Genomic DNA, 24,222 nt, shown 5'->3' with positions numbered 1-24,222 from the left:
CCACCATGATGCTACTATTATACAGGCATGGGCCCACCGCCGTGGTGATAGTTCTGAGCGATGGGCCCACTGCCATAGGTGTATTTTTGAGCGATCAGCCCACTGCCACGGGGCTATTATACAGCCATCGGCCCACCGCCATAGGTATATTTCTGAGTGATTGGCCCACTGCCACGGGGCTATTATACAGCCATTGGCCCACCGCCATAGGTAGTGTTCTGAGCGATCGGCCCACCACCACGGGGCTATTATACAGCCATTGGCCCACCGCCATAGGTAGTGTTCTGAGCGATCGGCCCACCGCCATAGGTGTATTTTTGAGCGATCAGCCCACCGCCATCGGCCCACCGCCATAGGTAGTGTTCTGAGTGATCGGCCCACCACCACGGGGCTATTATACAGCCATCGGCCCACCGCCATAGGTAGTGTTCTGAGCGATCGGCCCATCGCCACGGTGCTATTATACAGCCATCGGCCCACCGCCACTGTGGTAGTACTGAGCGATGGGCCGACCACCATAGGCAGTGTTCTGAGCGATCGGCCCACCGCCACTGGGGCTATTATACAGCCATCGGCCCACTGCCATAGGTAGTGTTCTGAGTGATCGGCCCACCACCATAGGTAGTGTTCTGAGCGATCGGCCCACTGCCATAGGTAGTGTTCTGAGCGATGGGCCCACCGCCATAGGTATATTTCTGAGCGATCAGCCCACTGCCACGGTGCTATTATACAGCCATCGGCACAACCCCATAGGTAGGGTTCTGAGCGATGGGCCGACCTCCATAGGTAGTGTTCTGAGTGATCGGCCCACCACCACGGGGCTATTATACAGCCATCGGCCCACCGCCATAGGTATATTTCTGAGCCCATAGGCATGGGTCGCCTGAAGTATCTGACTAGCCCGGGCATAGCTGAGTTATTTGCCTTGCCCTAGGTTGTCAACTGGGCTCGTATCGTGTCCATGTCGTCTTGGTGAAGCATGGGTGGGTGAAGGAACATACCGGATGATTCGTCAGGGAGGGTGAAGGAACATACCGGATGATTCATCAGGGAGTAGCATAGGTGGATGTATGAAACATGGAGATTGGTCGGGGGGAAGCATGGGCGGATGTATGAAACGTGGAGATTGGTCAGGGGGAAGCATGAGCAGATGCCACGCCTGGTTGCCCGAGCCAAGAAGTAGACCATACGAAGTGAACGGATTGTACCTGAAGTCAACCGAAGAGCACGAAGTAGATGAGGATGCGGACGTGTGCAAATCAGCGTACGAGCCGAAGGACACCACAGAAGAAGGGGGCTCTGATGCCGAGTCGTTGCTCATGTGGCACCTCTTGCTCAGACCTATCGGCCCACCGTCATAGGTGTAGTTCTCAGCGATCAGTCCACTGCCATGGGCATATTTTTCAGTGATTGATCCACCGTCTAACAGGGCAATGATGGAGCTACCGCCGGCCAATAATTTTCACGTAATCCACCCATCATTCCCTCCCATTCTGGTTAGCTCGCTATCAGCTCTCCTTGCAGTATCACACTCTCTCCCACTGTGGGAAGGGTTGGTGAACTGTGGCGAATATCCTTCGCCATCTGAACATGGAGTTCAGAATGACTTCGCCAAACTCTCCCAATTGGCATCGGCATTTCGAGACATGCATCAGATATAATTGGGGATGTGCCCTTCTGGGTAGAGTATGTGGAGATGAATGGCAGTCCTTTCCACTGTGAGTAGGGTTGGTGAACTGTGGCGGATATCACTCGCCATCTGAACATGCAGTCCAGAATGACTTTGCCAAACTCTCCCATGTGGCATTGGCTTTCGAGCCATGCATCAGATACCATTGGGGATGTGCTCTCCTGAGGAGATTATGTGGCTACTATGTTTCGCCTTACCACACCAGGTACATTGCCCAGGTTCAAAGACATGACAACCTTATATTCGACACACTACAGCACGAACGGACACCTGGCATTGGGCGATTACATTCCTAACTCATGCAGCTGCCGCGTCGCCTCCTGCAGCTCTTCCAGCACCACATCCAGGTTCTGATCTGTCCTCTCATGCAACCAACTAGTGAGGTTCGTGATGCGAACATGCAGCTGTTCAAGCTGCACCAGTGTAGACTCGGAGATGGTGTACACCTTCTCCTAAGTTCTTGAGGTTCAGCAAGACTGTAAGGTGCTGGAACGTACCACTCACCCAGGGATCACCAAGTTTGTACCACCAGGCCTCCATAGGGCTCCCCGCCGGCCCAACCTGATGATCCCATTTCCACCAGTAGTCGGGTGAATCCTCGAGTAGATTCTTAGGATGAGAAACAAGGGTGGTGGGGCATGGAATTGCCTTGATGTCAATGCTGATGGGGTGCAGAACTTCGCGATTGAAAGTGCAGATGCTGAGGACACTGGCAATAACTCCGCCATGGTCAATATGGTCAGCATGACCTGCCAATGCGAGGTCACCACAGATACCCCTGATGGCGAACTGCACAGGACTCAGCAGGGTCAGGGGATATCAGCAAGAAAGGTGTACCATCTCCCGGTGCAAGCCTTCCTCCCAACGGACCTTGGTGAAGTGATCTGGGTCAGGCTCCAGTGCCAGAACAGCTTCTTGGATCCTCCAAGTGTAGACTTCCAACTGCAACCTCCCTCTGGAGAACAGGCAGGGGCACGCATCTGATGTTGAAGACTGGGCAGACATGACGGTGAGTGGATGATCCGAGGTTGATATCTGATCGACCTTATCTGATGCCTGATGTCATGCGATTGGAGAGCACATGCCGAGATGAAGCCCTCAGGCGAGGATGGAGGTCACTTCGCCAAATGTGATATTGGTGAGTAGGAATTACATACATGATGATCACTACATCGATATAGCAAATATGAATATGTGTACACCCCAGTGAACCCTGACTCAAAGCACATTTTCATTGCCCGCCCTTTCGTCCTCAATGTCCAGGGTGAGGATGTGGCTGAAGGCGTCAGTGGCGTGGCTGGCGAAGGTCCGCCACATACTCACTTGCCTGGCGGCATAGCAAACATGACCCCGCCAGGAAGGATCCGTCATCTCGAGCCAGTGAGCCCATCGTTCCGCATTCCGCTTGAAGGTGGCTATGGTCCAGGCCATTTCCGAGTGGACCAAGACACGCTCCTCCCTCCATCTCTCATATCGAGCTCTGGCACGCAGCCAATTCACTCTATAGACTGGAGGGTAAATTAGCAGGAGGCCTAGAGATCGATCAGACAATTACGAACACTCGTCCATTCATTCTGATGAACCTCGATCTCCAGCGACATCCATGGTCCAGAACCAAGCCAGGTTGACGTTCCTGAGCCCGGAGGTGCTAGCCTTGATGACGGCAGTCTTCACGTGCAGGTCCTTCTTATCCAAAGGGCGATAGAGGGCCAAGTCTTCATCAGTGGCGCCCAAGCGCATAATGGCGCATCGGTTGGCAGAATAGAGCCTGGCGCAGGCCAAGACGGTCTGATCAGCAGCATGAACCTCCGCCTGTGCACGGGTCATGGTTCCGACGCTGTTGGCAGGACGAACCCTCTTGCAGTAGAGGTAAGACTTCAGTCCAAGCGCCATGCGAAGCTCGTGGAGGATGTCATTCATCAGGCCTTTGCGCAACTCCAACTCTTGGGCCGCCAGGGTCTGGAGCCCGTTGGCGACGGCAGCCACGAATCCGATCTGCGAAGGTAAATTCAAGGAAGCTTGCTCGGGTGGAATCGCATCCTCGCCATACTCAGCGTCCTCCGGGTGTATTTGAAAAGGATTCTCATCCAAGGAATCCCAGAGTGCACCATCATCACGATCTTCCATGGCGGGAACGTCCTCCAACCTTCCCATGAACTTCTCAGAGCGACGTTGGAATGTGAGAATGCTGACTTCGAGGCGCTGACGGCGCTCGAGAGTCTTGAGGTCCTCCGCCACGCTCGGATTTTGACCCGCCTTGCGGATATCATTCGCAAGCTTAAGCCTGAAGGCCGTCAGAGCTCTATTTTTGTAAAGACGAGGCAAACTCACTGTGCTTCTTGAATTTTGAGGCCAGTCGACAACCATCTGGCGGTGCCCTTCTCCAAGCCCTTGGCGGACTCCTCGCCCGCCAGTCTGAGTTGGGTGAGGTCTTTACCCGGGGCTTGCATTCACGTCAACTACATGCCACACGACGATGGAAGGATACTCACCCTTCATGAGCTGGACATTGAAGGTGTCCATGATCTTTGGATCATTTTGACGAGCCTCCATAGCGTCATCGTACTCCTTCTGCCATGCCTCAAGGACATCCTCATCTGTGGATGCAGATAAAGCTTCAAAGGACTCCTTACTTTGTGGGAAGCCCAGGAGCACGCATTTCCACTTTGTCATCAAGGTTGGCACTATAGGCAGCATAAGCCAGGTGGCAAATAGGGAAGGAGGAACCAGGCTCACCCATGCGAGTCGTCTTCTTCCAGTTGGAGTCATTCATGTGATCATCAAGGACTTCTTGGCGGTGAGCTCAGGTCATGCCCCTGGTACTGCCTGAGACCTCATTTGTCGGTGCCCACAGGATCTCGATGACCTTGCCATCGACCATACCAGCGCCAACTATAAAGTTGGGCGAGAACCGTTGGAAGCAGCAATCTTGGTGTCCATGCACATGAAACAAGCTGATGCCTTGGTCTACCTTGAGCTCGAAGGGCATCCTCAGATAGGCGCTGTGGCAGAAACGTTTGCGGACATGGACGCCATACTGGCACATGATGTCGTACATGACAAGGACGAGGGTGATACCAGTGAGGGTCAGGAGCGCATTGCTGAGAGAGTAATCCATATTCATTTGTCTGCAGAGGGTGCGTCGATGAGAATGAATCATGACAAGAGACATATGCGAACCTTTCTCCCTTCTGGAAATCGACGACAGTATGAGGGACGAAGAAACCATGTCTGGCGCAAGCAGTGGCCCTGATTCCTGTGGCATCGAGGTTGGCGCGATCCACATTGGCCTGATTGACAGCGCGGTGCTCGTGACAAGTGGAGTGCTGGTGGGCTTAGGAGTCAAGGGCGGAAGAAGAACGTGCAGCCAGACACACACCTGATGCGACTCCATGGCCACCGCCAGATGAGCCTTGTAATCCTCTTGGCTGACCATGAATGCCTGGCCGTCACTGAGGGCGACGTCCTCCTCGGGGTGCTTCATCTTCATGTGCTCTGCACTGAAATTGCCATCCATGACAAAGCTGCGTTTGAACTTCCACTGCACTGGATTCGCTTGCCAATCGAAAGGCAGGTTGAGCCCAGGCTGGGGACAGGCGGGACAAAAGATGGCGAGGCCACCCTTCTCCACAGGACAGAGGGCATCGTGTGAGAAGCTGTGCCACTTGCGATATTTGAATTGGCGCCATTGGTGGGACACTCGCATCAGCTCACGATAACGGTCCTGGCGAGGAACTGGCATGAATGGTTGGGCCATGGGAATGCATGTGAACACTTATGGGAACGGTGCCAGGGAAGGCATTGCTCGTGACCCATTTGAGCTTGCTGTAGTAGTTCAATGCCACTGTCTTGCACTCTTTGTTCTCCAGAAGGAAATCGTCGAGGACGGCGAATGTGAAGGCGGTATGGGGATCCTTGACGGTACCAGGGTAAAGTCCCATTTGAAGAAGCTGCATGTCACGCTCCACTGCCATCTCACACAGTCAACGCCGATATGGTGAATGCCAGAGATGTCGACAATGACTATGATCTGATTCCCGTAACTATTACGGCGAGGTGGCCGGGAGAGCACCGGTGGCACATCTTCCTCCCAAGTGGGATCAGGAGCATCGTCGGTTTGCCTTGCTTCACCGTCAAGGGTGCCTGCCAGAGGTGCAAAGTTGAATGGGACCTCACCATCATCTGAGACCTCGCCATCATGTGCATTTAGGTCTTCATTGGAGGCATTCCAGAAATCGGACCCCGGGGCCACCACCGGTGCAGGGTTGTTATGTGCTGTGAAGGCGCCCAGAGGGCAGGGATCTCTGCCATGCCCCGAATGGATGCAGACGCCAACCCGATACAGTGATGCCGGCTCAAAATACTGACCCTGCCAATGTTCTATCCGATGGAAAGGAGCACGCTGATGGCCATTACGACAGCAGTCAGTACAGGTGAGCGGTCTGCCCATACAGTCCAGGCATCGCCACCGTCCCTCGCCAACCTTGCATTCCGCACAGTTTCTGGGCTCAGGCGGGGCTACACCTTGAGCTGAACACTGTCGAGATGTGAAACGCGCACTCGTACTGCGCGCTCGCCAACCTTCAGCTAGGATTCAGAAATTTGTGACTCCATACATTTCGCCATCACCTCCGCCAACTTTGTCCCGCCAACGAAGCTGCCATCGACAGTCTCCATCCCCTGCATAGTGTTCTCGTCTCCATCAGTCTTTGGCATGATGTCCCTCTAATAAGCGAGCCAGTTAGGACCTGTTCTGAGTTAGGAATGCAGACTCAGTGATGAACTGTGCACATGCCAATGTGTGAGGCGTAATATGAAGCTTACATCCAGTGGGGCGCTGGAATGCCTAGCCTGTTCTGGACACCCTCTTGCATGAAGTATGCATAGACGAGCCTTTCGCCATCTGCTCGAGTGACGCCATGAGGAATCGCCTTTCCACAAAAGGCTACGACAGTTCCAGGACTATAATCGATGGCGACATGCACAGCGGGGAAGTTCAACCACGCGCAAGTGTAGTTGCCCAACGTCACCAACAGGTCGTAGAACGTGTATCTTGTCTTGCTATCTCAGTGGAAAGGAGTTTCCCAGTTGGCGATCACCTGGAGCGCATTGAATGGCGACGACCAGTTCAGCGCCATCTCTCGCAATTCTGGGTCTTGCTGGATCAAACCCAAGCACTGGCGTCCTGCGGCATATAGCGTTGGGTGAACGACGGCCAGGATGGCGCCCAGCAATGCGGAGGAGTCATGAATATCACGCAGCCAACTTCTTCCACCCTTAAGCTTCAGGCTGGCGGAGGTCTCCAGCCTCCCAGACTCCATATGCTGCAAAGGCTGTCCAGATGCAAGGCAAATGGCATGGCGAGGAGACCCACCTCTCTTACTTGTTGGAACCAACCTGGCGAGAGACACAAGGAGCCCGCTGGAAATTGGGCACACTCCTCAGGAGGCAAGAAGTACAACGGGTTGTGTCGCCAACTGGCGGTGGTGCTGAAAGGCTTACTGGCTGCTATTGCTGGGTGTAGGGCCCTGGTCGCTTGGAGCATCTTCGTCTGACAAATTTGTCAGATCACAGTGCAAGGCTGGGCAAGCCACTCACCTGGCGGTCTGGTATCAACACTCTTGGAAGTATCCAAGCCAAGATGCGTCCGTGCATGTCCACGAGGGTGGTGGGCTGGTCTATGCGTATTTCGCTCTCACCAAATGGAGGAGGCCACTTCTGTTCCAGTTCTGCCTCGAGGACTTCATTCTGCCCTGTGGGCTGAATCGAAAGGCTGTCGCAATATCTATCAATGTCCCACTGCAGCCTTACTATTACAATGGTGTGATCAGTGTGATCAGACCTGCGGCAAGACTAATGACTACCAGGATTACGGATGGCCTTCACAAGAGCATCTGCAATGCCATTGCACTCCAATAGGAGGGCGGATGGCATGGACAGAGGCACTTCTATAGATGGCACAGAATGGGCTGCATGAGTGGCCAGATGGAGCTTTCAGCGGAACATGAGCTCCAAGACTCCTGCTATCTGATCGGTCAGTGGCATGGGTGACAGATTGCTCATCTTGATACTGTCTGCCAATCAATGGGATGATTACAGCATGCATCGGTTGAAGGAACGCACAGGTGTATGGCGGGCTCAGACGGTTGGCTTGCAGAGGCAGGGGAGAATGTAGGAGGGGCCAGAATGGCAAAGAACAGTATGCATTCATCTGCCTGCATATTGCTTGCAAGCACGTCCCTTGCACATCTCACATGTTCATCATGCCGCCGAGCCGGACTTGATGCCACCATGCCAGATCACGGGCCGGGTGGTCCGCCATGTCTGGGCCCTTCGTCACCACCATCTAATTGGCCGAGCCTAACTCCGAGGAAGCCCTTTATCCCACAGATTGGCATGCAGATGATCGCCACATTGCCTCTGCCCAGCATTCGCGAGATGAAGTTGGCGTGGTGTGCTCTGCCATAGAAGCGGCATTCAACATTGCCTTTCACCAGGCATGAATGCTAGTGCATACCTACTACCACCTCCCGCCACTGCGAAAAATACACATACAATGCTTCAGCAGTTACCACACACCATGGCGAGGAGGGTAATTGGTGTAAGCCCAAATGGGCCATCAGCACGTGCATGTTGAGTTGTGGGTGGCCAACGAGGAAATGGACAGAGCGCTGCCCATTGAACTATCGACCCCCTTCACTGCCCCAACACAAAAATCTCATCCTCGACATCGAGAAAGCATGCCGGCGAGATTTGTAATTTTGACGGAGCATCAGCCCATACTCTCTGAGAAGCTGCGGTCTTATGACACGGCAGATGCCAAGGGACGCAAGACTCTGGTTCAGAGCTTGCACCAGAAGCTGAAGACACAGTTTGTCAATGCATCAAATTATGACGACATCATTGTGGAAACTGTGAGCAGTGTTTCATGTCTGTGAGGTCCCCACTAACTCTCACCGCAGAAAATCCAAGAGTGGCTCAATAACCACGCCCGCCATGTGCAGGAGAAAGCGACAAAAAAGCGTATGCATGTTTCTGGCAAGCCCAATGCCTTCAAGGTGTGGGATGCGCTAGAGAGGGACAAGGTGACTGAGGCCACATGAGCACTCGTGGCAGAAAAGGGTTGCAATGTCTCCAAGGTGTGAAGAGTCGCATGGAGTGCTGAATGGGCAAAACTGTCTGAGGAGGAGCAGAAGGTGTATGAGGAAAAGGCGGAAAGTTGGCGCAATGGCACTCTGGATGATAAGATGAAAATGAAGTGCGTACCTCCTGTCACGTAGCATAAGGCAAATCCTGACCTAAGACAGGCTGAGGGAGCAGCGAATGATGCAATATCTGAAGAAGTTTGCCAAGACTATGTGGGACACCATGGGCATTCGCATGGCATTCATGCTAGCATATCCAAAGGAAGCGGGGAGTCTGAAGGTAGAGATGTGAGCGTAGACCGTCCGACTGTCACCATCTGCTAACCCCCGAGTGAAGGGTGGAGGTCAACCACGCCATCACCAATGGAACTCCATTCGGGGCCTATCCTGGGTGGCTGCGTGCTTACCAGCCTCTAGCAAAGGTGTTCTCTGAGTGGGCCAAAGGCGAATACGGTAAGAAGACCTCAGTTGCATTGTCGCTGGCACACTGACCTGATTCCTTAGGTGTGACTGAGACTACGGTGACAGTGAAGAAGACACCTGCTGATTGCATGCGGGCCATGGACAAGATTTGGTTGACGGCCAACGGTTTTCCTCTGCTCCCCTCGGTGCCCGAAGGTATGGCGGAAGCGCCTCTCAAGGTGATGAAGGTACAAGTTCGAGACTTCATGAATCATTACTACGGTATGACACTCCCACTCGGTGTTGAGAGATGCTGACCAGTTTACAGCATTGGCAAAGGGTGTTCGGAACTGCAAGTCATCATGGACGAAGCTGAACAGCATAGACGACATCAATGAGGTTATTCCAGCGGAGATGCTACCTGAGAACTTCCAGTGGATCGATCCCTCAAAGATGACAAGTGTTCCCGTTCGTGCCCTCCTCGACCACTGGCGGGCACGCCAAGAGGAACATGGACCTGAGCAGACCATGCGATTCACCCAGTACTTCGACAAGGATGGCGAAGCTGCTCCCGCCAAGTATGATCCTCTTCCACCACTTGACGGATCAGCACAGGCATTAGAAGAAGGATCTGAACATGAGGTCCAAGAAGCACTCACACCGAAAAAGGCAGGGAAGGCGAAGAAGAAGGGTAAACCTGTGCGCAAGGTCACGGGAAAGGCGGCATCGAAGGCGACAAAGGGCAAAGTGGCCCCTGGCGGAGCCAAAGGCGGTGGGCGTAAATGCAAGACGAAAGATGCATACGACTCGGAAGACGATGCCAGAAGCAGCCAAGACTCTGATCGGAGTTCGCCAGATATACCCAGCATGGCTTCCGAAGAAGATACGGCCAGTGATGAAGATTCAGGGGATGGCGAGAGCATGATTGCGAATAAAGTGAAGGGCAAGGCAGTCGCCACCACCAATGGACGTAAGGCTAACAATGGCAGTGCACCTCAAGCGAGTGGTAGCGGCGGTGCCAAGACGAAGGCAAAGCGAGGTCTCCAAGACCTTCCTCTGGGCGAACTGCACAGATTTGACACAGAGGAGACCAATGAAGCATCGAGTGAACTGGAGCCCAGTACAAAGGAGCTCAGGCTTGAGCTTCAAGGCCGAGCCCCACGTCTCACTGGCGGGAGTACTGTGGGGAGTACTGTGCCCCACCTCGTCAAAAGGAGAGACGTGTTTCTTGCCACCCTTTCCATCGAACCGCGATACCAGGATATGCTGAAGCAAGTCAAGATTGCGACTGTGGTGAGCTCCTTTCATGGGGATTCATAGCCACCATTGATCATCCGTCATATAGCCCCAGGTGTATCATTTTGCCAGGTATGATCCGATTCCCTGGAGCGAATGGTCATATGGCCAGCGCTACCTCCCGCTGTCATTTCATGCGGTGGACAACTTTGACATTGTCGAGAACTGGTTGGGCGACAAACTATGGCTGACAAAATATCGGTTCTTACATCCACAGGGCGTACAACAATCTGCACTCGTGATTGGTATGGCACTGAGGGACCTCACACGATCTCAGTTCATTGAGGAGGGCGAACCGACCAACCTTCCCGACTATGTGGTGAACTCGGCGATCTCATTTGACGCAGTAGAGCAGCTGCTTCGCTGTTGCGAGATCATTACCTTGGACATGGTGGAAGGGAATGTCACCCATGCCATGGTGAAGCCAGTGAGCAAGCCTGCCATACGCGGTGCCCCACAAGGTGGCGATGGCCTTGGGGGCCAGGAGGAGCAGGAAGGTGATGCCTCTGCAAGAACTCACGATGGCACTGCTACTGCTGCCAAAGTTCACAAGGCTCACCAGCCTGCCCCCATGGCTGACAAACCAATCATTCCAAGTGGAGAAGACGAAGGGCCGAGCCAGGAGACCAGTGGTGGGGCCTCTGATGATGGCGAAGAGGACGATGCACACTTGTCCGTACCTGGAAGTGGTGCTGAACGACCGCCACCGCCTCCATTTATACCTAAGACGAGGAAGGCCGCAGCCACGGAAGACCGTCCGTCAGGTCAAGCCAAAGCGCTCCAGGGAAGGTCGATCACCGATGCCCTTCAGAGTAATATCCCCGGCAGGATCACTCGCAGTCAGCGTCAAGCGATGGATGAGTCACCCGCCAAGAATACCCGCAGTCAGCATCCACTAGGAGCTGTTAAAGATTTGAAGAAGCTTCCTGATCCAAAGCGGAAATGTTAACCAGCACGTCCCGAGCCCGATGGCGAAGACAGCTCTGGCGAAGACAATCTGCCACCTCGGAAGTGTGGACGTGGTACTCGGGACGAGTTGGTAGTGGCCTCACCGAGGAAGAAGAATGCGAGGGCCGAGGACTCGGATGATGGTGACAAGCCTCCCGCAAAGTGAAGACGAGCTCTGTCTCAGACCCCGGAGGTCAAGGACAAGGGAGAAACCAAGCTGAAGCCGGTCCGTCTGGGGAAAGCAGCCGCCAAAGTGAAAGAGAGTGGCCAAGTTGGCGCAGGTCGCAAGACCCGCAGTGGCGGCACCAGACCTTGACAATATAACTCCAGTTCAAAGTAGACTCGTAGGCTTCCACATTGTTTCGCCTTCTATAATGTGACCCATAGATCTACATAGGTAAAGTCATGGAGATGGTGGCAATGGCGAGGGGAGTTGGCAAGAACTTCAGCAGGCATTCAGTTGACTTGGAGTGGCAGTGGCGAATCGAGTGCATGGAGATTCCATGCTAGGTTAAAAAGCATGTATATCAATACTCTAATGACTACACATTGTGGCTATCTGGGCGAAAGGCGGTGAAGACCATGGCGGAGTCGACCTTCTCTCGGAATGCGTCCAGAGACTTCGCCACCAGCGAGGTTTCCTCTCTTGCTGTCGTCACCTCCTTCCCCACCTTCTTCGCTTCATCCAAAGCGGACGTCACCACCGCCATCGAATCCTCTTTGGCGAGCGCCAATTCCATCTCCAGCTTGCTCGCTTGAGCGATCACCTCTGCCGCCAAAGACCTGAGCTCCTTCTCCATGCTGTCTGACTGCGCTGCCTGGAGCTCCATCGAATGACGGAGGTCAGCCAATTCACCCTGCAGCTTGTCGACGTCTGCTCGGCTCACCATCTGGTTCGTGCCTTGCTCCAACCTGTTGACCTTCTCCTTGAGCTCTGGCAGGCAATGTCGCTGGGCGATGAGGTCCGCCACCGCCAACTTCATGCTCTTCTGAAGCTCAATGGTGACCGGCCTGCGAAACTCCTCCATGGCCAACTTGACCTCTTCGCGAATGCTCCGGGCATTTTCTTGAAATGCGGATGGCGGGTTGATTCGCTGGAGCGCCGCTGTGATCTCTGCCTTGATGGTGTTGAGGTCCGCCATCCTCTCCTGGAATTGGACTTCCATCCCGTCCTTGTGCGCCAGGAACTCCTGTCACAACTTGGCACAATTTGCGCAGTCATCGTTGGATGACTGCGAGGTTTCTTCGCCACTGGGGGTGTCACCTTCATTCACCGGAGCGGGACTTCCTGTAGACACTTGCTGGATGTCGCGCAAGTGGGGTGCTGTATCCCTGGTCAGCGCTGCATGGATTCGAAGCTGTGGTGGGCGCACTTACCCTTGCTGGTCGGAGGCACTGCTCTGAGGCGGTTCACCTTCACATCCCTTTTTGCCTCCGCCTCCTTCTTTGCTGCCTTGCGGTCCAGTGGGGTGCCCCTCTTAGCTGACCTTCACCCTTTATCGAGATGTCCTGCCTTCGCCAATGTGGAGGACTTCGCTCCCTTCGACGCCTTGGATATCTCCAGGGAGGGCGTCACCTCCTGTGTCACCTCGGCAGCTCCTGCACTCGTCTTGTGGGGCATCAGCAGCGAATGCCACCGATCGTCGTGTGGCCGCTCCAAGGACGCGCGCTGTTTCATGGTTACATCGACTCCAGCTGCGACAAGATGTCCTGCTTACCTCATCCTCCGCCACCTCTGCCTGATACTCTGGCGCATCCTCTGGTTCGTCGGTGACTGGTGTCAGCATGCGCTTGCTGCTGCTAGCTTGCGGCGGAGCAGCTGGCCCTGTTTGGAAGGCCATAGCCCGCACCACCTCCATTGCCAGCCTGGCGGCTTCCTCCATGCCATCGCCTTCCACCAGAGGCATCTTGGCTGCTGCCTTCGGAGCACTCGCCTTCACCTTCCTGGTGATCACGGGCACCATTGGGCCTGAGCGACCTCCCATCGCCACCCTTGTCATCTGCCTGCCCTCCTTCGCAACAGACTTGGCAGGTGGGACCTCATCCGCCTCACGTACTGAGGTCCTGGTGACCTTGCCACCATCTTGCACACCTGAGTTTTGGCTCCTCACCGGCTTTGGCTTGGGTCCTGACTTCTTACCTTCGTCAGGTTTGGTAACCGCACCAGACTTGGCAGGCGCACCAGACTTGGAGACCTCGCCAGAGTTGGCAACCTCGCCAGAGTTTGACAGAGCCACAGCTCCAGTGGCGGTGGCAGACTTGGTGGCGCGCTTGAACTTCGACGATTTCTCCACCGAGGCCTCACCTTCAGGGTTGGCTTCATCGGGCGTGACGGTTGCCTTCTGCTTCGTCACCTCGACCTCCTCGCCACCCTTGACCTTGGAGCTGGATGCCGCAGCATTGCGCGTCTTGGTCTTCTTCGGCGGCTTGCACTTCGATGCTCCCATGACCATGGGTTCTGCACCGTCGGGCTCATCGGAGTCGACCTTGATGTCGTATGGAGGTGGCGATGTGGGCAGTGGCTTGCCCTCTACCACCAGTGCTGCGCACATCTCTTGGAACTCACGCTGTGTGGTGTGTGAGTTTCCTCGCAGGGACACGCCGTCCGTGTTCCTCGGCGCGATGCTGCAACTGACGCCTCATGCTGGACATTCGAGGCAGCGACCGAAGTTGGCGGTGTTGAGCTTGCATGGCCACTCTTTCTCCTGGCAGCCAACGCAAGGGATGAGCTGCAGGAACATTAGCACAGGTCAATGTCTCACAAGATCGTTACTCACCGAATCTGTTGCATGTGCCCACATGAAGTCAGACACGCGGGTGGACGTCTTTTTCCACATGTCCTTCTGCGACACCATCACCTTCGCCTTCGCCTTCACCATCGCCTTCCCCTTCACCGTCGCCTTTGCCTTCCCCTTCCCCTTCCCCTTCAGTGCGACATGAGGCGACACCGTCATCCTCATTGTCTGTTTGACAGGTTTGGCAGGGGTGTTCGTCTTCGCAACACCATCGTTAGAGTCCCCTGCGGTCTTGGCAGGTAGATTGGAAGGCGGTGCTGGAGTCTCATCTTCACTTTCGATGAACTCCTTGCTCTTGTATTCCTTCGTCGCACGCTTCTTCTTTGGCGGCTTGACAGTTGGTACTTCCTCTTCATTGCTTGACTCCTTCGCCTTCCTCTTCCCGCTCTTCTTCGTGCTCACCTTCGAGCCCTCCACCTCGGTCTGCACCATCCTCTTCTGCGCATGCTGCGCTCGACCAGAGGTGGTCGGGGCCTCGCCTTTCTCCTTTGCGACCTCGATTGGCTTCATCTGCTTCGCCTTCGGAGCTGCCTCCTCGTTCTCACTCTTCTCACTCGACTCTGTGATGACCACCTTGCGCTTTCGGAGTGATGGGGCAGCTGGTGAGATCGATATTGGTGTGGCAGTTGGCAGAGGGGGGGAGGCCGCATCGACCTCGATGGATTCGGGCTGGCCTGCACCCAGCATGTCTTCCGCCATCTCATCGTCATCATCTTTGTCGGCATCGTCATCCTCGTCACTGTCGGCATCATCATCGTCCTCGCCCTCCTGCTTCTCTCCCTCTCCCTCTCCCTCTCCCTCTCCCTGTCCCCCATCCTCTTTCTCGCTCATCACATGCGCCACCTTCCCCTGCACCTTCTCCTTGCTCTTGCCCTTTCCCTTGTCCTCCCCTGCCTCCACGTGGACGATACGCTCACCCACCATGCCTGTCCCGATGTCATTGTCAGCTCTCTCCTTGCCTTTCCCCTTGGTGACGAGGTCCCCAGTAGCCAGGTCCTCCTTGCCACGTCCCTGGGTGTCGTCATCAGCTGGCACATTGCCCCAGCCCTCCGCTGGCGTACTCTTCACTGGTGGCAGCTTGCAATATGGATCTGGTGCAGTCAGTGTGTCGCTCGATGCCTCACAACGCTTGTGACTCACCTTCAGTCCACCACTGCCTTCCCAGGTCCTCACACTCCCCATACTCGCGCACAGTCAGAGGGTACCTCTTGTATATCCTCTCGTCGTCGTTCGATATGTGGTCCAGCTGCGCCAGGGCCTTCTGCTGGTATGCCCGGGTGAATTCCAGCAACGCGCTGATGACGATCCCAGGCATCCTCAATGACTTCAAGGGCTGCAGGAAACTCTTTTCAAGCCGACTCTGTGTGGCATATTCGGTAAGTGCATGCCAGACCTTCGACCGATGACTTACCACTTCGAGGTAAATCCTCGTCTCTCAGTCCGGATAGCGAGGGTCGTCCTGGCGAGGCGCCGCTGCAACAATGACCGTCAGTCACGCGGCCTGCAGAACATAGTTGGGGTCAATATCCAGAGGCATGGTGAGCTTGGCAGAAGAAAGCGTGAGGGTGTTTCAAAAGCAGAGGTTGCAGTACAGCGGAGGTGGAGCAGACGATGCTATGAGCTGGCAGACGCGATCTGCACCAAGTTCAACTTCACACGCCACGCGACCACATGCTTTGCACGTGATCGCTGGACTTGCGCGATTTCTCAAGTCTCTCAAGGTCAGTGTGACCTTCCGCAAGTTCTCATGGCTCCCAACAGTAAGTTCTATTGCTCTCCTTGTGGAATCTGACTCCTTTGTGATGTTATCTGACCTTTCTATGTCATATCAATCCCCTTTCTACAACTGATCTCCCGTGATCCAGGACTGATCGAAGACTTGTCTGCTCGCCACAATCTACCTGCCATGGCCAGTGACATGGAACCTCCTGACACACTGGACATTACGATGGGCGAGTCGGATGAGGAGGATAGTATCGCTGAGCCCTGTCGTCCACTCATTTCGGATCTCCTTGACTCTCCTGGATCTGCCCAGATCTCCTTGCCTCTCCACTCTGCTTCTCAGACACCCCTCGCGCCCCGCCGCACTACCCCATCTCTGGCAGCTCCATTTGCGCCATCCAACTTGCCACATGAGCATCTCCACCACCATGCCTCACCAAAGGTACAGGCGTCATCTGGATCTGTGGCACCTGTGGAGGGAAGTCGCGCACTTATTCCTGACCCTCTGGCACCAGCTTGGGATGAAAGTCGTGGCAGTTCGCCAATCCATAGGCGTGCACTCATCTCAGATTCCACCCCCACTGCGCCCGGTGGAATGTTCGACTTTGACACTCCTGGCATCTCGCCAATCCCTCGACGCGCCCTGTTGGAAGCTACTCCCCTTCCTCCACCAGCTCACACTTTCGACTTTCGCACTCCTGACACCTCTCAACTCCCTCGACGATCGCTCATCGCTGAGCCCCTTGACGCTATGCCACGTACATCCATCCACTTCGATAGTCAAGCAAGTACGCCGATGGCGAGGGGCATGCTGGTGGATGAGACACTTGATGCGGAACCAGTGCCGAAACTGCTGGACTTTGACAATAGTCCTCCCGCCACGCCAGGATGACGGCGAGCTCTGGTGATAGACAGCTCTGGCGCGACGCCTGTGCGTAGCCAGGTCCGGTGGCTAAATAGTCCCAGCTCTTCGCCTCCAAAGAGGCGGCCTTTGTTGGACGATGTTTTAAGTCCACCACCTCTGCCATCGGCACCCTCTCACTCGCCAGCTCGCACTTTCGATGACAGCAATTTTCGCCATGATGCATCGGTCATTCACTATATGAAAGGCAGCATCGAGCCAGTCACTGTTACTTCCAGGATGCCAAGTCTGGCAGCACTTCCAGATGAGCTGCTGATCCATCGTCCCACCCATTGGGAACAGGTTCCAGGCTTATTCCCAGATACCACACAGCTGCTGCCAATGGCAGTCCCTGGAGAGACGAATGCCGCTTCTGGCTCACAAGTGGCCCGCCTCAGTAGATCGTTTGTGCAGATCGCAGCAGAGGCAGACAGTTCCAGTGAGTACATCCCTGGCAACCTTCAGTCTGATGTTGACCTTATTCATAGTGGACGATGACGAAGGTGATAGCTTTGCGGTTAGTCATCATCGCGCCATGTTGCGGGAGCGCATTGTACGTCTTCAGCGTGAGCTCAACCTCACTGAGGATATGCACGTTGCGAACCTCAATGCCAGCTCGACCGTGTTCCAAATGGGGTACATTCTGAGGGACATTCGTGGCGAGGCGTATCACAGCAACTGAACTAGTGTCTTTGAGCATTCTGGTGTTAGCAATATATGACCGCTATGTAACAGCTTGTATACCAGTACAAAATGGATACATTCACTTCTGCATCACTAAGCTCTAAAGCCCATCGCTCCTCCAGTGTACTCTTCAGATGGGCGGACTGCGCTCGCCATCACCAAGGCATGTTGTTGCCAGCAATTGGCCCATCGCCAAAGGACCTGAGTGAAAGCTTCACTGCATGGGAATATCGGTCCGCCAGCAAAGGGCCCACTGCCAAGGGTCAGAGGGTTGGCCATCGCCAAGCCATGTTTTCGCCACCAATTGGCCCTCCGCCATGAGTGCTGGTGAGTGATGGGCCCACCGGCAAAGGTCAGACGATTGGCGATCACCAGAGCACGTCATCACCACCAATGCGCCCAGAAACTGCAGGGCTGTATGTGACAATGGGCCCATTGGTGGCGATGACATATTCTGGTAATCATCAACCCACTGTTACAATGCTCCTCACTTGTGGCGCATCTTTTCTTTTTCTTTTCCTTGTTCCCTTTACGTTACCAGACCACGTGATCCAACACGTGACTCATCGGAGCGCAACCTCCGATTCTTTACCCAGATGCCCAGAACCCCTAGTCTAGAGTTACACCGGATCCAACTCCGGACCTTCTTCTTATCGCGCATGCAAGACGTGCATGTATGCCTCATCTTTACCTCGTTCTGATACACGACTCGTTATCCCCATTAGTACTGATTATCTCTCACGACCTTACTCAGCTTTCTCATACATATTACTTCCTCGCCATTACCCTGCCCAGATATCGTTTCACCTTATCTAGCCAATGAATGATCCCGCATTACTGCGTAGTACTGCGGATACCTTTTGTATAAATAGACGACCTTGTCAAGCTGGATCTCCATCTCGACCTGGTTACCATTAAACCAGCTTTTCACTTGCCTTTGACTGAGATCGACTGTTAGTAGCAGACAGCTACTGCGAGTCATAAGAACAAACCCTGATCGACCTTCAGTGCGAAGACATCGCCAGAAGTGTCTCTTAAACGGACTTGTGTCTTAGACTAAGACCTTGTCTCGTGACGACTCGACTTGACGCTCGTGTTTCGCTGCCACGTAACACCCACTGGCCTTTGGCGGTGGGCCGATTGCTGGCGATAACATGCTCTGGCGTTGGCCAACCCTCTGACCTTTGGCGGTGGGCCGATTGCTGGTGGAAACATGTCCTGGCGATGACCTATCCCATGGGTGCTTGCAGTAAGGCCCTCACTGAGGGTGCTTTGGCGATGGGCCGACTGCTGGCGATAACATGCTCTGGCAATCGTCAACCCTCTAACCTTTGGCGGTGGGCCCATCCTTCAGGTTACACTCTGGGTGATCGGCCCACTGCTCATTCGTCATACTCTGGTGGTGGGCCGATTGCTCAGACAAACATGCTCTGGCCATGGCCAACCCTCTGACCTTTGGCGGTGGGCCGATTGCTGGCAGAAACATGTCCTGGCGATGACCTATCCCATGGGTGCTTGCAGTAAGGCCCTCACTGAGGGTGCTTTGATGATGGGCTGACTGCTGGCGATAACATGCTCTGGCAATCGTCAACCCTCTAACCTTTGGCGGTGGGCCCATCCTTCAGGTTACACTCTGGGCGATCGGCCCACTGCTCATTCGTCATACTCTGGCGGTGGGCTGATTGCTCAGACAAACATGCTCTGGCCATGGCCAACACTCTGACCTTTGGCGATGGGCCTATCCATCATCTTACACTCGTGGCGATGGGCCCACTGCTCATTGATCATACTTTGGCAGTGGGCCCATCGATGGCGATAACATGCTCTGGCGTCGGCCCACCCTCTGACCTGTGGCGGTGGGCCCATTGCTTAATGGTTACAACACTGTAATATGCCCTGCTAGTGGGCCAAGCACTGGGAGAAGAACACTAGCGGTGGGCCCACTGCTAGTATCCCACACATGAAAGATATGGGCCCACTGCTGGTAGAGGTCAACATGGTGACAATGGGCCGACGTCCGCTGGCTGTCCAGTTAATGACAATGTCAGGGTAAATGGGAGTTCAGTTCAGGTAACATGACTGAAAGGTGTGAGGGGAACGCCTCCCACCCTAAAGGTCCAAAGCTTCCTCCGCTTACCTATGAAGAATTGAAACTCCTCCGCGACAATGACGGATGTTTCAAATGTCGCAAATTCTTCATCCCCGAAAAGGAACACGGGCGTGACCGTTGCACTGACTCATTCCCCGATGCGCCATCTTATCACATGCTCACTTAGGCAGACGTCAAATCAGCCCACCGCACTAAGGGTAAAGAAAATGCAAAACCCCGCGCCAATGTTGCTGCTGTCTCCGAGTCCATCGATAACGTTGCCTATAATGTGGGCGCCATCAATGTGAACTCTACACCGTTGGCTGCCACCACTGGCATCCTCGGCACGGGCTCAGATTCAGAACCTGAGTACGTACAACCCCCACTTGCTCCCTTCACCGTCGCACACATTCCCTGGTCAGGAATTGTGCACAGCCCGCGTCTCAACTCTGACCCGCTTCCAATGCTGATTGATTCAGGTTCCCCTGCAGTTCTGATTAGGTCAGAACTCGTCTCACATCTCAGTTTGCATCGTAGCAAACTCCTGCAGCCTTTTCCGCTAGGAGATGTGTGGGGTACGGAGTCTAAGGATTCAGTTGAGTGGGTTAAGCTCCGAGTTTCATCTCCAGATTTGTCTTGGTCCTCGGTCACTTGTTGCGCCATCATTGTATCATCGTGTTGTTATGCTATAATTGTCAGCCAACCCTTTCTAAAGGCAAACCGCCTTATCGTCGACCACGAATGCGATTCCGTCACTGACAAGTCCACTGGCCATGACATCTGCAAACCGGCACCCCCCACTGTTTCGCCTCCACCATCGCCTGCACCTTCAGTATTACCAGTTGCATCCCTCTTTCGTGAACTTGCTGAATGTACTGCTGACCGTCGAACTCACTGTAATGAGCACACAGTAGATAAGGCTGCCTGTGCTGTACATGCAATTCGGAAGTGCACTGAAGAACTTGCATTTCAGATGACTCTCAAATCTGAAAATCACAAAATAAAGAACGAATTCAGTGATCTCTTTCCCGATGACATTCCACACCTCGACGAGCTTCCTACAGATGTCTACCATCATTTCGTCCTCAAGGACCCCAATATGTTCATCCAGCGCTGTCAGTACGACTGCCCGAAGAAATATCGAGAGGCATGGAAACAACTTCTTGATGGACACCTTCGCGCAGGCCAAATGCGCCCCTCTGATAGCCTATATGCCTCACCCGCCTTTCTTATTCCCAAAGCTGATTCTACAGCCCTTCCCCGTTGGGTTAACAACTATCGTGCACTTAACGCGAACATCGTCCCAGACATGCACCCCCTCCCTCTCATCAGTGATATCCTTGCTGACTGCGCCAAGGGTAAGATCTGGGGTAAGATCGATATGACCAACTCCTTCTTCCAGACCCGCGTTCATCCCGACGATGTAAAATACACCGCTGTGACTACTCCCTTTGGACTGTACAAATGGCTGGTAATGCCACAAGGTTGCCGGAATGTGCCCTCTACCCACCAGCGATGGATGTTTGGCGCACTCCACCCATTGATCAGTAAGATCTGCCACGTATACCTTGATGACATCATCATTTGGTCGCAGACTCTCGAGGAACACATTTGTAATGTGCGCACAGTCCTTGAGACACTCCACGCACACCACATGTACTGCTCCGATAAGAAAACCTCACTTTTCCTCATGGAGCTCTCCTTCCTAGGTCACGTCATATCACAGAATGGCATACAGCCAGACCCACAGAATGTTGAGAAAATCCTGAACTGGTCTGTGCCACGCAGCACGTCCCAGGTTTGGGCTTTCCTCAGGCTCGTCTGCTACATAGCACCGTTCCTCCCCAAACTTGCTGACTTCATGCACGTTCTCAACCCTCTCACTACTAAGGATGCTGAACTCAATTTTCCAATGTGGACGGATAGCCACCAAGCAGCCTTCGACAGTATTAAGAAGCTTGTCTGTAGCCGCAAAGTTCTCACCTCCATCGATCACGATAACATGGGTAACAATAGAATCTTTGTATCTTGCGATGCCAGCAACTTCCGCACAGGTGCGCTTCTTTCGTACGGTGAAACATTGGAGACCGCTCGCCCAGTAGCCTTCAAGAGCTACACCCTCAAAGGTGCAGAGCTTAACTACCCAGTGCATGAGAAAGAACTTCTTGTGATCATGCGTGCACTTAAAAAGTGGCATGTCGACTTGCTTGGTGTTCCCTTTACCGTCTACACTGATCACCGTACTCTGGAGAATTTCTTCCGCCAAAAGGAACTCTCCAGGAGACAAGCCCACTGGCAAGAATTCCTCGCGCAGTACAACTTTGACATCAAATATATCAAAGGTGAGGAAAACATCACTGCGGACGTCCTCTCGCGCATATCTGCCGACACCGTCATTATCGACCCTTCTGCATGTGTCACTGTCTCACTCATACACATCATGACACGATCGCTCTGTGACATTCCAGAATCTATTATCGCTTTCGCCTCCACCGCCAGCCAGTTATTGATTACCGCAGATCCTGCATGGCTCTCGGCGCTGCACACGGGATATGTCCAAGACAAGTGGTGTCAAAAATTACGCTCCACATCTGGATCCCTCGGTGTGCGTGAACAGGATGGCCTCCTGTACATTGGCAACAGACTTGTCATTCCCCGAGTACCAGAGCTGTGTGAGGCCATCTTCCACCTTGCGCATGACTCACTTGGTCACTTTGGCTTTGACAAATCGTATGCCGCAATTTGCGATGCCTACTACTGGCCTAACATGCGCACAGAACTCGAACGCATGTATGTTCCGGCGTGCAAAGACTGCCAGCGCAATAAGTCGCCAACCCATAAACTGCATGGCCCACTACATCCTCTACCAATACCAGACGGATGATGCGACAGCATAATGATCGATTTCATCGGACCACTCCCAGAAGACAATGGTTTCAATTGCATTGTGACCGTCACCGACTGTCTAAACTCTGACATCCGACTCATCCCCACTCGCACCGACGTCACCGCAGAGACCTTTGCAACACAATTCTTTGACCACTGGTACTGCGAAAATGGTCTCCCACTCGACATCATCTCCGATCGTGACAAACTTTTCATCAGCGCCTTTTGGAAAGTGCTTCACCGTCTTACTGGGGTCAAGTTAAAAATGTCCTCTGCATACCACCCCCAAACAGATGGTGCCTCCGAACGGTCAAATAAAATGGTGATCCAAGCCTTGCAGTATCATGTCACTCGTAACCAATGTGGCTGAGTGTGCGCCCTACCACGTGTGCATTTCTGCATCATGAACACTGTCAATAACTCGATTGGGTTCTCCCCCTTCCAGTTAAAAACTGGCCACTCTCCATACCTTGTGCCCCCCTTCTCCCAGGTGTTGTTGGTGGACGATACCTCAGATGAGGCCACACGCGCTGCCGAGCTTTTCACATGCCTCAATACAGACATCATGGAAGCTAAGGACAATCTCTTCCTCGTGAAGGTTAACCAGGCGGCACTGGCTAACCGCTCACGCAGTGAAGAGGTTTCCTATGTGGTTGGAGATAAGGTGATGCTTTCCACCTTCCACCGCCGCTGTGACTACATGGAGCGCAGCGATAACCATGTAGCTAAATTCATGGTCCGTTACGACAGCCCCTACAAAGTCCTTCACTCCTACCCCAAATTTTCTGCGTACACCCTCGATCTCCCCGCGTCCACCAACATCTTCCCCACGTTCCATACCTCGCTCCTCAAACCTTCGCTCAAGAATGACCCCAATCTTTTCCCTTTACGCCAACACAGCCAGCCAGGCCCTATTATCACCACCGACGGCGCTGAGGAATGGGAAGTCGAATCCATCATTGACCACTGCCCTCGAGGTCATGGCTTCTAATACCTTGTGCGCTTCTGCAGATACGGTCCCGAGCATGATGTCACTTCAGGGTACCCTTTATCCCTAGCTCTTAGTAATAAGATCTTCTATAGTATGTCATAGCTAAGAGCTTCTTAAGTGTCAGACTGACCATGGTACCTATTATGTCTCAGGACATTCTGTGGCATTGCCCAGGGCATAGATAGGGTAGTGGCTGAGCATATGAGATGATTATTATGTGGGATATCCTACTAGGCTAGGACATTAATTGTTTATCCCAGTATTACTGGTTGTCCCATGGTGTCAGGGGTACATAAGGATGTCCCACTGTTAGCAGAAAATGTATTTTTGGCTGTTGTATATTTGTTGTTTCATCTTTGCAATTACTGCCATACTATATAAACTGTAATTACATAGTACAGTAAATCAGTGCTTTATCAGCACTTTATATAAAAATGGGACATTCCATTTTAAGGATATCCCATTTTAAGGACATCCCATTTTAAGGACATCCTAAAATGTGATTTATTTGTATGCTGACAGCTATTCAGGCTATTATTTGTCTGAATATATCTGTTAGACTACTATAATTACCTAAAGACCTATACTAGTCATTGTATTATTAAGATTGGAGAGTAACAGGTTCTTAAATGGGATATCCCATCCTATAGCATAATGTCCCAGAGTATAAGAA

At 53.5% G+C, this 24,222-nt stretch overlaps 12 protein-coding genes across 12 annotated transcripts; 5 read left to right on the top strand and 7 right to left on the bottom strand.

Moving 5' to 3' along the window:
* Positions 1-930: 930 nt before the first annotated feature.
* On the bottom strand, positions 931-1,321 carry SCP_0408170 (hypothetical protein; the record flags this gene model as incomplete). Its single annotated transcript, XM_027757545.1, has 2 exons — positions 931-968; positions 1,036-1,321. 2 exons carry the CDS (start codon positions 1,319-1,321, stop codon positions 931-933), a joined length of 324 nt encoding a protein of 107 aa, XP_027613346.1.
* Positions 1,322-1,974: 653 nt separating this feature from the next.
* Positions 1,975-4,463, bottom strand: SCP_0408160 (hypothetical protein; the record flags this gene model as incomplete). Its single annotated transcript, XM_027757544.1, has 8 exons — positions 1,975-2,142; positions 2,195-2,479; positions 2,528-2,683; positions 3,014-3,222; positions 3,274-3,974; positions 4,022-4,133; positions 4,183-4,374; positions 4,427-4,463. The coding sequence occupies 8 exons, from the start codon at positions 4,461-4,463 to the stop codon at positions 1,975-1,977; spliced, it is 1,860 nt and encodes a 619-aa protein (XP_027613345.1).
* Positions 4,464-4,493: 30 nt separating this feature from the next.
* Positions 4,494-5,631, bottom strand: SCP_0408150 (hypothetical protein; the record flags this gene model as incomplete). The annotated part of the gene is made up of 4 exons (XM_027757543.1): positions 4,494-4,818; positions 4,871-5,016; positions 5,070-5,346; positions 5,405-5,631. The coding sequence occupies 4 exons, from the start codon at positions 5,629-5,631 to the stop codon at positions 4,494-4,496; spliced, it is 975 nt and encodes a 324-aa protein (XP_027613344.1).
* A 1,125-nt stretch (positions 5,632-6,756) lies between these two features.
* SCP_0408140 (hypothetical protein) lies at positions 6,757-7,624 on the bottom strand (the record flags this gene model as incomplete). Its single annotated transcript, XM_027757542.1, has 4 exons — positions 6,757-7,014; positions 7,065-7,241; positions 7,289-7,500; positions 7,555-7,624. 4 exons carry the CDS (start codon positions 7,622-7,624, stop codon positions 6,757-6,759), a joined length of 717 nt encoding a protein of 238 aa, XP_027613343.1.
* Positions 7,625-8,430: 806 nt separating this feature from the next.
* On the top strand, positions 8,431-11,482 carry SCP_0408130 (hypothetical protein; the record flags this gene model as incomplete). The annotated part of the gene is made up of 8 exons (XM_027757541.1): positions 8,431-8,604; positions 8,653-8,775; positions 8,884-8,948; positions 8,998-9,123; positions 9,173-9,288; positions 9,340-9,519; positions 9,566-10,530; positions 10,583-11,482. 8 exons carry the CDS (start codon positions 8,431-8,433, stop codon positions 11,480-11,482), a joined length of 2,649 nt encoding a protein of 882 aa, XP_027613342.1.
* Positions 11,483-12,023: 541 nt separating this feature from the next.
* Positions 12,024-12,647, bottom strand: SCP_0408120 (hypothetical protein; the record flags this gene model as incomplete). The annotated part of the gene is made up of 1 exon (XM_027757540.1): positions 12,024-12,647. The coding sequence occupies one exon, from the start codon at positions 12,645-12,647 to the stop codon at positions 12,024-12,026; it is 624 nt and encodes a 207-aa protein (XP_027613341.1).
* Positions 12,648-12,970: 323 nt separating this feature from the next.
* Positions 12,971-14,033, bottom strand: SCP_0408110 (hypothetical protein; the record flags this gene model as incomplete). Its single annotated transcript, XM_027757539.1, has 2 exons — positions 12,971-13,150; positions 13,200-14,033. The coding sequence occupies 2 exons, from the start codon at positions 14,031-14,033 to the stop codon at positions 12,971-12,973; spliced, it is 1,014 nt and encodes a 337-aa protein (XP_027613340.1).
* An 87-nt stretch (positions 14,034-14,120) lies between these two features.
* Positions 14,121-15,591, bottom strand: SCP_0408100 (hypothetical protein; the record flags this gene model as incomplete). The annotated part of the gene is made up of 3 exons (XM_027757538.1): positions 14,121-14,210; positions 14,259-15,343; positions 15,417-15,591. 3 exons carry the CDS (start codon positions 15,589-15,591, stop codon positions 14,121-14,123), a joined length of 1,350 nt encoding a protein of 449 aa, XP_027613339.1.
* A 432-nt stretch (positions 15,592-16,023) lies between these two features.
* SCP_0408090 (hypothetical protein) lies at positions 16,024-16,890 on the top strand (the record flags this gene model as incomplete). Its single annotated transcript, XM_027757537.1, has 2 exons — positions 16,024-16,036; positions 16,142-16,890. The coding sequence occupies 2 exons, from the start codon at positions 16,024-16,026 to the stop codon at positions 16,888-16,890; spliced, it is 762 nt and encodes a 253-aa protein (XP_027613338.1).
* A 249-nt stretch (positions 16,891-17,139) lies between these two features.
* SCP_0408080 (hypothetical protein) lies at positions 17,140-17,581 on the top strand (the record flags this gene model as incomplete). The annotated part of the gene is made up of 2 exons (XM_027757536.1): positions 17,140-17,338; positions 17,388-17,581. The coding sequence occupies 2 exons, from the start codon at positions 17,140-17,142 to the stop codon at positions 17,579-17,581; spliced, it is 393 nt and encodes a 130-aa protein (XP_027613337.1).
* A 3,064-nt stretch (positions 17,582-20,645) lies between these two features.
* SCP_0408070 (hypothetical protein) lies at positions 20,646-22,556 on the top strand (the record flags this gene model as incomplete). Its single annotated transcript, XM_027757535.1, has 1 exon — positions 20,646-22,556. One exon carries the CDS (start codon positions 20,646-20,648, stop codon positions 22,554-22,556), a length of 1,911 nt encoding a protein of 636 aa, XP_027613336.1.
* A 405-nt stretch (positions 22,557-22,961) lies between these two features.
* Positions 22,962-23,549, top strand: SCP_0408060 (Transposon Ty3-G Gag-Pol polyprotein; the record flags this gene model as incomplete). Its single annotated transcript, XM_027757534.1, has 1 exon — positions 22,962-23,549. One exon carries the CDS (start codon positions 22,962-22,964, stop codon positions 23,547-23,549), a length of 588 nt encoding a protein of 195 aa, XP_027613335.1.
* Between the last annotated feature and the right edge of the window lie 673 nt (positions 23,550-24,222).

This window comes from Sparassis crispa (assembly GCF_003851025.1).
Source record: "Sparassis crispa DNA, contig_000003F, whole genome shotgun sequence".
Taxonomy (NCBI): domain Eukaryota; kingdom Fungi; phylum Basidiomycota; class Agaricomycetes; order Polyporales; family Sparassidaceae; genus Sparassis; species Sparassis crispa.
Note: the sequence above shows the minus strand (reverse complement) of the source record. Positions and strands in the feature narration are given on the sequence as shown.